A 14,079-nucleotide genomic window follows, 5' to 3' on the forward strand; every position below is an offset into this window, starting at 1 on the left:
CACCCTTTGCTTGCCTTGGAAATTGATACAAAAATTAAACTTTTCTTAAAAATGTCAGCACACAAGTTGCCATGATTTTACAGGATGCGTTAGAATGTCATTCACTATAATAAATTAGTAGTTTTGGATTTGATATTTGCAAATGTTGTATGATCCCTTGAAGTACCTATTTTGTTATCGTACATTGTCTTCACACTATATTAAATTCAGGGTCACAGGTTTAAGCATATTCTAAGTAAATGCATTTGTCACTTTCCAAAAACTCAAACTTAGTTTTATATTAAGTCAGGTTGAACAAAGCCACAAAATGTATTTTGTATTATCCTTTCAAGCATGAAAGCATTTTAGTCCGTCGAATCTAATATCCAACTTTGGTTTGCTGAAAAGCATAAGTACGAATAACATCAAGAACGGACAATCACACAGGCTTGTATTTTTGCATACTTTTTTTTGCTTCCATTGTAGCACAAAACTTTAATAACTTCACTGTACAAAAAGAAAATGTCAAATAATAATATATCAGTTTCACTCGCACATCAAGACAAGAATAGTACACAAAAAGTCATATTATAGGCCATCAGCCTCGGTCCAAATTTTTTGCCGCCGGTATCAAATGAGGGGAATAATCGTCATAGCGATTTTTGGCAAGGCATTATCACCCTTTTTTTCAAAATGTCTATCAAAATGCTTGTTACCACTCTAGGGGCGGTATTCCTTGCGCATGCGCACTATAATCATTTATGCCCTGATTTGATACTGGCCAAACCCCCAGGCTGATGGCCTATTAATGACTCGTGCTGTTATGGAGAGCCATACTCATAAGCCAAAGGTTTTATACTTCATTCAGAAGAATAAATCTGAACCACAAAACACAAGTCAGGAACAAGACACGATGAACATGGTATTTCTGGCTTTGACCTGTTTGGCAGGGTTCAGAACAGGGGCCAATTTCATGGCGCTGCTAAGCACAAAAATTTGCTTAGCACAAAAAAGTCTGCTTTATAAAAGTAGGTTACCAGCCAAAACTCCATGTGATTTTCATGCTAAGCAAACAACAGCTGAATACTGATCACGAGCAATATACATCACGTGGAGTTTTGGCGGGTTACCTGCTTTTATAAGCCAGACTATTTTTGTGCTAAGCAAATTTTTGTGCTAAGCAGCGCCGTGAAATTGGGCCCAGTTGTGAAAACAGTTTTTAAAAGCGGCATGTTTGCTTTTCACAATTATAGACAATAAAGGTTACTACATTGGTTTTTGTTGTGTAAATTTGATTTAAAGAACTTGTCAAGTCAAGTTTTTTTTTGGGGGGGGGGGTTTCAATTTGCAAATGTGATAGTGACTGTGCAGTGTCGCCCCTCATGACAATGACAAACAATTGGCATTTCGCCAGTCGATCATATGCAATGTCGCTTGTTTTTACATGAATTAGCAAAGTTATTTTCAAGCGCAGTTACTTTCAAGACGGTCGTGCCCACAAGCCTTCCAAGCCAACTTCTGAAACCCAAAATAGGCCCTGCACCGACACACCGCGGACTGACCAAGTGAAACACATGTACTTATTGCGTTCCACCCATGGTGGATAGCTTATCTAATTCTACCGATTCCTATTGGCCGTCGTTGACCCTCATTGACCGCCCCCGACCTGCGACCTGATGTCGTCGATCTTGAGGATCATCCGGACCAGCTGGGTGGCCAGGTTGATCTGTTGGATCTTGCCGATCAGCGTCTCAATCACGTGTTGCTCCTTCATGTCTGGGAGGAACAAACAACAATCAAGAGAGTTAGACATTGGCTACATTAAATTAAACAAATCTATGGGAATGAGATTCCTGCCAATTCATTTGGAAGTAGTCTAACATCGTTACTTTATGAAACCTGGCAAATGTCCTTGACTGTATAATAATTCTTTTTATCTTACGGGTAGTTTTGAAGGAAAGAAGGTTGCAACCTGACGCTGCTTTTTTTCCTCATATATCATCTCAATGAAGGTCAGTCATTGCAAAAATGATGACAAGACATGAATCTGGGACTGAGAAACATTTTGTTATGAAATACTTTTCTTGACTCTCCATAGACTTTTCACAACCGCTGAAGTAGCGTTGGGTTGCAATATTCTTTCCGATTCGTATTCCCAACTGCAAGAACAGCCTCATTAAGATTCGACTACGGAGTCCACTTACCATTGGTGCCCTTGCCCATACAGTCGATGCCAAGCCTAGGGTTGCCCTCCTTCAGCTGTCTGGACTTGATGTCCGATAGCGTCTGGATTGGATGCAGACCGCTGTTCTCTGCAAGGGCCATGGGGATGGACTCTAGGGCGTCACCGAAGGCGCGCATGGCGTACTGCTCTATCGTGGAGATCTGGTGGGAAGACACAATGACACACTTGTATTGAACCCCCAAATATATCCTAGACATTTACAGTGGAGTCTTCTAACGTGACGCACTTGGACATTTCCCTCGACTTTCCTCATGCAATGTTGCCAAACCCTCTTAGTTAAAGAACTTCACATTCATTCTTTAAACACTGGAACTATTAATCCTTGCTGTTGAACCTTGGTGAACAATTTCAGTGTCCATTCAATGCAATTTATAAACGGCGGCGGCCGGAAAATAGACGCAAAAACGGCTGAGTGTTCCCTAACGTGGCGCACTGGAACAAATCTTGGAAAATCCCATGTTAACATGCAAGACGACTTTATTAATTAACAAATTTTGATAGATCATTATTAGCTCCACTCACATAACCAACTACAAGTTTTGTCAAAGAAATATTATCTTATTTTGGGGTGCATTTTTTAAGGGTTCATTTTGTACCTTAAAATAAAATCAGAGAATCACACCAAAATATAATTTCTCTGGAACTTTGTAGCAGGTACATAAACTCAAGATTTATGAACGGGGAATGCTTGATGAAATTTCACTGACACATGTACTGTGAAATTTGAGGTAATAGTTTTGCTCTAGCAAAGCAGACGAGAAAAATCCAAGTGTGCCACATAAAGGGCCGCGCCAAGTTAGGGAACATCAACAATACAGGGTTCAAATGAAAAATACTTCATAGATGCAATCTGTCAAATTTAAACACCTCAAAACCTCAGATTAGGAGAAAGGTTCTATTGGAGAATGCGATATTAATAAGATGGTAACTCGAGGTGTACCTCAAGTTTGTATTCTTCCTTAATGCCAGTAATGTTGTCGTAAGGGACAGGAGGAGGGGGCTTGAGGAACACGAACAGCCTGTGAGCTTGACCGTAAGCAGGAATGCTTTTGCAGTCCTCTTGTATCACCTACATCAGTGTGCTAGGCCACGGGTAAAAAAGCCTGACGATGGTTCGAGGTGATTGAGAGTTTACTCTCGCATGGTGTCTGGCCTTCAATATCACTCAACAGATAAAAAAGGAATCCTGAATTCCATGCTTTCAATTGTCGCTCAAAACCCGACTGTGCTATATCTTACAATAACGGAATTATGGGCGTATTCTGTTGGACTTTCCAATCTTCGGAACAAGAAGATCTGCTGTTCTGGGGATTGGAATCTATTCAGCAGTCTTAACACTTGGCTGCTGTTGGATTCTGTTTGATTTAGCACCGTGTCTGAAAAAAACTACTTACTTGGGTTCAGTTTTATTGAGAAAGAAGTCCACACCAGATAAAAGTCCACTGGATCTCTGTGTCTTTCATGGTTTGAATACTAGTAACGTTTTCAACTTATTAACCCTCCTATGGAAACATGCATTTAGAGCCATGTTGGTCAAGACCCCCATTGGTTTGAACACAGTGTGCCAGGAGTTGAGGTAGAAATTTTTTGACCGTTTGTGACCTCTTAAAGGAAAGGAAACAAACAAAACCCTGTGTTCTCATACCTTATCTGCTTCCTTGCTGACTGCGAGACCACAAGCGATCTCAGCGGCCCCGCCACCGTAGACGATGTGATTGTTGCGGACAAGATTACGGATGACACACAGGGCGTCGTGTAGACTGCGTTTCGCCTCCTCTATAATCTGAAAAGGAAGTGGGAAATTTCAAAGGGCTTCAACAGAGATATATTCGAATGTAAGTATTTTTTTTAAATGAGTTGTATCGTACTTCCCCTGGCATTTTCACTGGGAGCATTCCTGGATCCTCCATACAAAATGCACCACTGTGAAAGAACCCTATATCCAATGCACCTCATGGGACCTTCCAATATGCATCACGTCTACACAGAAAGTTAGATGGGATGTACCTTACTCAATCATGCAAAAGCCTTCAAACTTTTTGGTACATTTCTTTACGGATCTGGGAGGCTTAAGCCTAATCCGTTAGTCCCTGAACACGTAATTTTTATTCCTAGGAGGGTTAGGGGCAATGTCATGAATAATTCATGTTTATCCATGAGAACGGACAATGACATCAACAGCATTGTTGTTAGTTACTCAACTAGTTACAATACATTAAAACATTTTAAACAACGGTTGTCGTCGAGCTACCACACAGTAGCCTAGTGGATAGCGAGATGAGCTATGGATACAAAGATCCCTGGTTCGAATCCTCGTCGTCGCTGCTCATTTTCATCAGCTATTTTTCTTCTCCAAATTTATCACTGAGATAATTTTAAATTAAGGGGAAAATAGAACGAGAACCTAAGTCTTGCAATGATTCAAAGGAAAAACTGAATTATTCATGACATTGCCATTAACCCTCCTAGGAAAAAAAATACGCTCCCTGAACAGCCACAAACTCTCTGTGTAAAACGTACCCCCTCAACGGTAAGAAAGGGAGAGTTGGGGGAGACTACAGGGAGGGACATTGTCAGCGACACCGAGGACTCGCATTAAGACGCTAGGGCATTGTGCACGTTCAGAATTATTAGTTGTGGGTACTTCGTGCTATATGCCGCGAATCAGTACATGCACATGGTGTGTCCCGTCCTCTGGGCTCTGGTGAGTGGTTGAAGAGCGCCCTCTCCTGCTGGCATGGAACCTATTCCTGTGTGGCCCCAAAACCATCCCAGTACTGTATTGTTTTTAAGGATTCATCGGGGAATACATACAATGTAATACAATGTAGTACACAGGAGCAGATGGGTTAAATATTAAAATATCGGGTTACCATTTTATTGCCTCCCCGGATGAAGATGGTGACAGCCCTGGAGTTATGGCACTCCTCGATGACCAACATGTGATCCTTGGTGGTACCAAAAGTCATCTCTTTGACGATGCCTGCCTTGCCTAGCTTCTCGGCCGTCAGCTCCTGGAAGCGTGGAACGATGCGACCACCGGTGGCTATGGCGATCAACTGGGGGGGGGGGGGGGAAGAAAAGAAAATGAAACGTTTATGGAAATTTTCAGCAAACATCCACGACCCTTCTTTGTATAGAAAAGGACTCCGTGCTCAGGTACCAATCACAATGCCAATTTTTGCAAGGGAAACTCCTCAGTGGTGCATTCTTTGTACTTGGACAAGCTTGCAAACAAAACTGGCTCTCCGATCATTAAACACTGTAGAATATCCTCTTTAGAAATGCCATTCCAAGAAAACTCACCTCTATTTCTGGTCCCCCGACCCAGCGGACAGCCGGGAGTTTGTTCTGGAGCAGTAAATGGTTAGCCTCGTCGTCAAAACCCCACTGGCAGATTGCCAGATTGGCTCCGGTAGCCTTCACCTGGAAGATCGTGGATACAAAATATTCAGCTTGTTTCTTTTCTAAATTGATAATATGCTGGCATTGGAAACCTGAGCAACTTTCAAAATGCAACATGATGAATCTGCATTCTGGCCATTCAGGGCATTGTATCACCTACATCAGTGTGCTAGGCCACGGGTACAAAGCCTGACGATGGTTCGAGGTGATTTGAGAGTTTATTCTTGCATGGTGTCTGGCCGTTAATATCACTCAATAGATAGAAAAGGAATCCTGAATTCCATGCTGTAACTTGTCAAACAAACCCAAGCCTGACGATGGTTCGAGGTGATTTGAGAGTTTATTCTTGCATGGTGTCTGGCCGTTAATATCACTCAATAGATAGAAAAGGAATCCTGAATTCCATGCTGTAACTTGTCAAACAAACCCAAGCCAGATAAAAAGTTATTGGGATATCTTTGTCTTTCATGGTTTAAAAATAGCAACGTTTTCAACTTTTAAGGGTGTTTATGATGTTATGGTGGTTGTCGTGACATAGCCCTGTAAACCTTTCAATAATTTGCGTAACTTTGTTTATCATAACATACTTGCAGATTGTTTCTTTTTAAGCACTAAGACAGAACATCAAGTCAAATGCAGCGAATAGTGATTGGGCTTCACTTTTCTCAATCTTGCCTCATCCTCCAAAACCTGGACATTTTTTTTGTCCATTCTTGGACAATTTGTCTGATTTCCCATTTTGTGCCACCAGAGAGCAGCTGACTCCCCCAACGCACCTGTTCGACCATGTCGGTGAATTTCTTGGCTTCGTAGTCTTTGAGCTTCTTGTAGTCCTCCACCGACTTGATATCCAGCTTGTGGGTTGTCTTGGGCTTCGGGGGCTCAAACGGACACGTCAGGATGGCCAACTTGACATCTTTGATTTCCTGGAGAAAAAAAAAGGACACCCAAAAACCCATTGTGATTCTATTTTCTAAGCTTTTTTCCAAGATAGCAGCATCGCGGCAAACACTGACAGGACGGCACAATTGTTTAAGGCGCTACATTACTTCCAACTAAAGTAGGTGGAAATTTACAACTCCATAACAAAGGCGACAATTTGATCTCCTAAGGTATGATGGTAGGATTGTGTTCTCTGGCAAGACACTTTACTACAATTTCTTCTCGCACCCAGGAGTATAAATGGGCAACTGTGAGGGTAGAGAGCAGACTGTGCTGATCTTGAGCTGCTGCAGAAGAGTGGCCTGAAGAACAGGGGTGATGACTGTGAGGCACTTCGAGACACTGGTAGAAAGCGCTAAAGCACAGCATTATTTTTCAAACGATTACTCACCTTTGGCATCTGTGGATGGCTGAAATCCTTATCAATGACCACCCCCTTGACCAGCATGGTATCTTCCAGTTTACCCCCCACCTTGCCTTCCACTTTGATCAGTTCAAAGTCCACGTCTTTCCTCTCAAAGTCAGCCACAGCCATGATGGCGTCCACAGCAATCTTGGCCATTTGCCGATGGCACTTGTTCACGCTGAGGGGAAAAAAAAACACTTTAAACTTGTGCCTTGCTTATAATCAAAAGATCCGTCAGCTTTCAAAATCACTCCATATTTTTCATGAAGACCTGTCGACATTCAAAGTGCTGCAACAAAGATGTGTCATCACATTTACAAGTGTCCTTTCATTTCCTGAAGTTTGTAAGGTTACTTGAGCGTGATTATTTTAACAATACGCAGACCCGGATATCCGGGAATTTTTACATTATCTGGCTACTAGATGTATTTATCTAAAACTCATAGTTCTTGAATCTGGAGTGCTGCATGGTAACAAATAGCATCCAATGAAAACCCACATGCTAATGAAAAAATATTTTCATCAGCTCGGCTGACCAAATGCCAAATACCAAATATAAACAAAATTTCATATCCCAAAATGCATTTACCTATTTCCGAATTTCATTCAATTCACTTCTTTCATGGACTAACCATCAGAACATTAGGCTATGAACACAAACTGAGGTTGACCGTATGCAGGAATGCTTTTGCAGTCCTCTTGTTTCACCTACATCAGTGTGCTAGGCCACGGGTAAAAAAGCCTGACGATGGTTCGAGGTGATTGAGAGTTTACTCTCGCATGGTGTCTGGCCTTCAATATCACTCAACAGATAAAAAAGGAATCCTGAATTCCATGCTGTAAATTGTCACACAAACCCAAGCTGCGCTAAATCTGGCAATATTCAATGCTCGGCTTAGACGGTAAGATTTTGCTGATTTTGCTGAAAAGGACCGATAAGCTTCGTATCTTGGTAGGGTAAGTTGTCCAGACTTACATTTTTGAGCCGAGTGTGGTCATGGCCGTCTCGATCAGAGGCTCCAGGTTGTCCTTGTTGACTTCAAATGCCTCCTTGATCTCGTTCAGCCTCTCGCAGGCTTTGCGGGCGGCCAGCTCGTAGCCGTCGGCGATGCGGATGGGATGGATGCCTCGGTCCAGGAGGGACTCGGCTTGTTCAAGGAGAGCTCCCGCAAGGACTGGTAGAGGGGAGGGGAGGGGGAGAAATGTGAGGTCCATCAGGTTTGGTTCAACTTGCCTAAATATGTTCTTAGTTTAAAGATTTCATTGTTACCATTGCTGTTTTTACAACAGGCAAACTAAACTTCGAGGTTTGAAACTCTCTACGCTATATCAGAAGCTTTCAAATGAAGCCCCCAAAATGGCTTATAGGTTTTGAGGATGAGAAATTAAAATGGCGCATCAAAAAGTCATATATTTGGGATTTTGCTGTAAGTTTGAGACAACAAATTTCGTTCTTTCAACCCCGCGTGGAATTTATAGCAAATTGATTGCTGCTCTTGACAGCTTTTTTTTAAGACAAGTTACAAGATGATATCATTTTGTTATTAAAAACAAACAAATGGGAATCACAGAAACATTGAAACCTTTTTCTGGACAAAATACCCTGGAGGGTAAGCTGCATTAACCCTACCAATCCCCATCCAGTCAAACTCCAACACCGGGCTTTGTTGGAATCTGTTGGAGTGAGTAGTGCACTAGTAAACAGATTATGCTTTACATGGGGTCAGGCATACCACCATAATCAGAGCCCAACAGTTTGAGTGTAGAGTTTACCATGGTGTTTGATTTTGCAAGAGTGAGGAAGGTTCCAAGTAAATCACTCAAGGGGGTTATATGGCTGTCACTTTTTGTGAGACTTACCGACCACTCCCGTGGTCCCGTCACCGATCTCGTCATCCTGTGACTTGGACAGCTGCACCAGCAGCTTGGCAATCTGATGCTCTACGTCCATCTGACTGAGGATCGTCGCTCCGTCGTTGGTAACTGTCACTTCACCATCTGGACTAACCAGCATCTTGTCAAGACCTGTAAGATGAAGGTTGGGAGGGGGGGGGGTTTAAGTGATTACATTTACATTTTTAAACAAGATTCACTAAAACCTCTTTGGGTATGCTTGCTAAGACCCTCCCGTAATCCTTCAATTTCAAATCTTCCTCTTGTGCAGGTAACAAACGACATTTTCTTTCCATAAGATATGATTTTTTGCATCGGGGTAATGTAAGTCAGATTTGGTTTTGCCCTTCACCAACGTATAAACACTGTACACTCAGTGTGTTACCTCCAGAGTGAAAGTTGGAAAAAATCATTCGGGTGAGACTCAAACCCACGACCTCCTGCTTTCTAGTGCAGGTGTCTTACCACTCGACCACCGAGCTAACGCGATCGGTTGGCTGGTTCAGATCTGATGTACATAGCAGCGGGTACCGCTTCAACTATTCATAAGATGGGATTTGTTTGCGTTGGGGTGATGTAAATCAAATTAGGTTTTGCCCTTCACCAACATATCAACACCGTATACTCAGTGTGTTACCTCCCAAAGTTAATGGGATGTAACTTCCCGCATCCTGCAGATTCTTTTAAAACTTTTTGGTGAACCTTTCCTAAAAGTTCCATAGCCGAAGTAGTACTAGCGACCATACCTGCCAACAAAATATCTGAATTTGTTGGCCTTTGTCAAACACAGGCATGGCTTACATTGTCAGTGTAGGCCGTGCCTACTTACCATTTGGTCCGAGAGATGTCCTCAATGTGTGGGCCACACTTTTGGCGGCCATTATGTGAGACTGAAAAGAGAATAAAATAAAAATCTTATTTTATTAATTGCCATGAATGGAAAAAAAGTTGCAACTTGACGCCACTTCCGCGCTTGTGTACAAAGTCTTTGGAAATTTATAGAAGAATATCAAGAAATTAAATATTTCTTAACAAAATTGAAAATATTTCTCAGTCCCAGATTCATGTCTTATCATTGTTGTGCGCTTTCTTTCAATTTGCGCAATCTTAAAAATGAGCGCGCATTCTTAAAAAGTGACAAAATATTTCCAATCTTAATTTGATTTGCTCCCCTAGCAACGGGACCTTCCCCGCACTGAGCATTTTGTGGCTGATAATAGGGAGGTAGTAGAGTATGTCGGCCACATTTATGGGGCTACTACGTCCACCCAAATCCACCCCTCCCCCGCTACCCCCCTGGCCCCGCCCATGCACCAATCGTTTTGCCCGATTCCCGAATCCAATCTGCATGAATCTCTTGAATTCCCTGCGACTGTGCAAGTAGGCCTAACTTTCATAGTTTTATACTGCCATCATGACCATGTCCCTAGCCTAGAAAAAAAGTTACGCCTCATTTTCCTAAGTCAATTCAATGCCAGACTTGAATAACCCACGCAGAATATACGGTTTTAAATAACGTTACTACCCGTTAGATGAAATGCAGTGACATGATTTGACTTTACCTTTTGAGCTTCGATCCCAGTTAGACGAGTCTTGTGTTCCTGATCCCTGACAATAAAGAATGGCCGGCCATACTCATCGAATGCTAGAGATCCGATGGAAGTCATGATGAAATGTACAAGCGAAATTCACAACAGGAGAAGTCGATGAAGGTGGATTTTTAACGGGTTTCTAGATCGTACACATGCATGAATTACACAGCAGAATGATCTAGAAAACAAAATGGCGGCTTCAAAAATTGTGTTTATTTTAATATTTTATATAATCAAAAGGAAACAAAATAATCCAAAACAAACAGGAAGTTGATTTTCTTTCAAATCAGAGCTACAGTTTGTCTTTTTACGGATTTTTCATCGAGAATAGTATATTACAATATCTGAACGAGACGAAAGAATTTTCGTCTGCTTTAGTCTGGTTACAGTGGTCAGGTACAATAAAGATATCATGAAGAGGATACTGGAGTTCATGCACGAACTTCTATAAATGAATATTCATTACTAGAACAAAGCGCCACCTATCGGTTGTTTCCCTGGGAACATTCTGCGGGACGCTTTTTGCACTGATTTCCTACCGAGTGAAAAACATATCAATTATAAATTCCAAAATACCGATAAAATTGGCCAGAATTTTTCAGAATCAGTGGTGCTGTTCCAGCAACAAGATGTCCCACTTTAATCTGACGTATTTGGGTTACCAAGATCCGATCAGGGAGAAGGTTTTGCAGCCGAATCCCGAGTACCAATACCGACTTGTTCAGGACGTCCCGAGGGTCCCGAAGGGTTCCTATGTGACATTCAGGCCGCCGACGTCCAAGCTTCCACCGATCGACATGCACAAATACAACAAGGTGACACAGCCGGGAAAATACGAAGAGCACAGTGGATCGTATGTGAAATTCACGGAGAGACTGCACAAGCACACTAGAACAAACAGCGGTCAGTTTTAAGTATTGTTAAGTCAATTTATTAACTAGTAGTAGGCCGGGCCTACATGGCCTACAACACTCTTTATTTTTTTAAGTTGTTAATTGTTCCAATACTTTCAATTTCTTGCGTCTGAAAATTAGTTTATTTTAAAGAATAGCTGTAAAGTTGAAAGGGGATTGATAAGCCCTAGGCCTGTGACATATAAATACATCTACATAGTCATACTCATACCGATATAGGCCTTCAAACTTAATTAGGCCAAACATTAAAAGGTGAGCTGTTAAAAATAACAGTAGATCATGGACATTAGATATTAACCCTCTGTGACCTTGACATACTTAACAATTTCAAATATATAATAAATAGGTTGAAAGAGCACCAATGTAGGCCTATAAGGAAAAACAATTATTCAAATCTCTCCAACCCGTAAACATAGTTGAACAGCTCAATAACATTCCGACAAAAGGACCTCACATTGCCCCAGCATATTGAAAAGCTGTTGAAACATTGTGGAAACATGGCTCCAGTACAGTTTTTCGATCATCTCAAGTTTCTCTCAAAATATTGAATGTTGATGAAGCTCTATATTTTTCTGCTTTTCAGCACCCAATGAGATCTATCGAGCCCAGCTGACCACTTCCGTGAAGCCAGGCTGGTGGAGTGAGAATGACAGCATCCATCAGAGAGAGCCCTGGACGCACACCCCCAGGAGGGTCATGGTCAACAGTGAAATGACAAGGTAAAAAAATGTGTTTTTGTTTGTGTTTTGCTTCTTTTGGAAAGAATGTTGCAACCTGACGCCACTTCTTTCTTCATATATCATCTCAGTGAATGTCAGTCATTGCAAAAAGGATGATAAGACATGAATCTGGGACTGAGAAACATTTCAAATTTTGTTAGAAAATACTTAGAAAATGTTCTTGACTCTCCGTAGACTTTGTAAACAACCGCTGAAGTGGCATCATGTTGCAGCATTCTTTCCCTTCTTTCAATACCTGGAATAAAAACTGGACTATCATCACTGCTTGGTACCTGTACCTGATTCTGTGAACCCCTTTCCCCCTCCTTTGCTCCCCTTTGCCAAACCATCCAAATTATAAGGCAGAGGAAACCATTAGATTTTTTCACTTTGGTATTTTTTTTCTCCACAGATTTGTGAACGAGATGAGTCTGACCAACAGGGAATTCTCTCTCTTCTAGGCAACTGCCGCACCAGCTACATGCCAGGAGAATTGACATAAAACATTTGGATAAACTCTGATTCTCGCCTCACTTGTAACAAAGTGGGGTAGTTATGCTTAGAGATCATAAACTTATGGTCAAACAATGACTACATTAAAAGGAAAACCAGAACTGCTTGGGAACTTGTAAAGTGGTAATTAACAAAGCACAAACGTTGGACATGTGGCCTCTGAGTCGAAGTATACAACTTCAGACAATAGGAGGTTGAAAATTGTAAAAAAATTATGGTTGATTTGTTGTTGTTGCATAGTTGCCAGTGCCAATCCAACAGAATCTGTAAAAATTGTTTCTCTCACAGAATCTTAGAGAAGTGTCAAATCTCAATACACCTCGAGCATAGCAGCCATCTTAGAGGGCAATGAATAAGCTGATCTTTCAAGCATGCATTGTAGTACTGAATTAATATTGACAAATGTATGTAAACCCGAAATGAAACTGACTGGGTGCACATTAATTTTATGGTTGAACCAAGAAATTGACCAGAGTTGGATTTGAACCTGCAGCCTCAGTCAGATGAAATGTACTTTACACAATTGGGAAAGATTCCCATATCTGGCCATCAGTAATTTTTTTCTTAAATCACCTATCAGCCATCAGAAAGTGGTAATATGTCCTAAAAAGTCGAAATTAGCAGGGACAAATTTTGAATTTTTACTGAGAAAACACTTGGAAATTTTCAGACCAGTCCCATAGGGTTTGTGCACAGGGTGACAAGTGATGGCCAGATATGGGAATCTTTCCCAGAAGTGAAATATTAGTGCTGAAAATGAGCCCTTTAACCCTAAAGGGGCCGGGTTATTTTGACCATCTCTCAGCCGGGGGGGGGCGGATTCCGCCCCCCCCCCCTAAGATCTCGGCCATCGAGTGACGAAAAATTTTGAAACTCCACACATGCATAGAGCAACTCTTCCTAAACATGCCCAACAAATTTCATGACTATAGGTCAAAGGGTTTTGGAATTATGGCTAATTAATTATTCATATGTATGAATGGCAATTCTGCTCGATGTACACGATGTATATGCGAAAATTCAGTTTTCACGGCGCGTAGCGCCGGAAAATTTTTCGCTACGGGCCAACCCGTGGTCCGATTTTTATGTTTTTGGTATCAAAAGATGCGCAAAGCTCGAGGCTAAAAAGTCATAACAGCTTGGGTCGCGAAAAAATTTTTTAGAAGCTATCGCGGAAAATGTTGAGGGGGGGGGGCGGATTCCGCCCCCCCCCGGCCCTTTTAGGGTTAAGGCGGTTGAAATGCGTGCGGGCTATAAAGTGGGACAGATAGGGGACTTATTTTGAGAAATTGTGCCTTTGCTGATACAAGTATGGCATGTGGCACACAGAGTATGGCTAAGGAGAGATATTTGGCTATAGGGCCATCGCATTTTCAAAATGGCTGCCATTGCTTGTTATTCTGCCTATATTTTGTCACTGGACAAATCTGTGATGGCCCTATAGCCAAATATTATTCTTAGGACATGCTCC

At 41.7% G+C, this 14,079-nt stretch overlaps 2 protein-coding genes across 2 annotated transcripts; one reads left to right on the plus strand and one right to left on the minus strand.

The window, feature by feature from the left end:
• Positions 1-1,303: 1,303 nt before the first annotated feature.
• Positions 1,304-10,662, minus strand: LOC119729594 (T-complex protein 1 subunit epsilon-like). The gene is made up of 11 exons (XM_038202215.1): positions 10,433-10,662; positions 9,700-9,760; positions 8,838-9,002; positions 7,954-8,152; positions 6,963-7,155; positions 6,406-6,555; positions 5,531-5,650; positions 5,098-5,283; positions 3,870-4,007; positions 2,184-2,364; positions 1,304-1,755 (listed from the first exon to the last, which is right to left on the minus strand). The coding sequence occupies exons 1-11, from the start codon at positions 10,535-10,537 to the stop codon at positions 1,628-1,630; spliced, it is 1,626 nt and encodes a 541-aa protein (XP_038058143.1). The 5' UTR covers positions 10,538-10,662; the 3' UTR covers positions 1,304-1,627.
• Positions 10,663-10,934: 272 nt separating this feature from the next.
• LOC119729595 (testis-expressed protein 49-like) lies at positions 10,935-13,112 on the plus strand. The gene is made up of 3 exons (XM_038202217.1): positions 10,935-11,365; positions 11,960-12,095; positions 12,508-13,112. The coding sequence occupies exons 1-3, from the start codon at positions 11,092-11,094 to the stop codon at positions 12,554-12,556; spliced, it is 459 nt and encodes a 152-aa protein (XP_038058145.1). The 5' UTR covers positions 10,935-11,091; the 3' UTR covers positions 12,557-13,112.
• The last annotated feature ends 967 nt before the right edge of the window (positions 13,113-14,079 follow it).

This window comes from Patiria miniata, unplaced genomic scaffold (assembly GCF_015706575.1).
Source record: "Patiria miniata isolate m_02_andy unplaced genomic scaffold, ASM1570657v1 HiC_scaffold_21, whole genome shotgun sequence".
Taxonomy (NCBI): Eukaryota; Metazoa; Echinodermata; class Asteroidea; order Valvatida; family Asterinidae; genus Patiria; species Patiria miniata.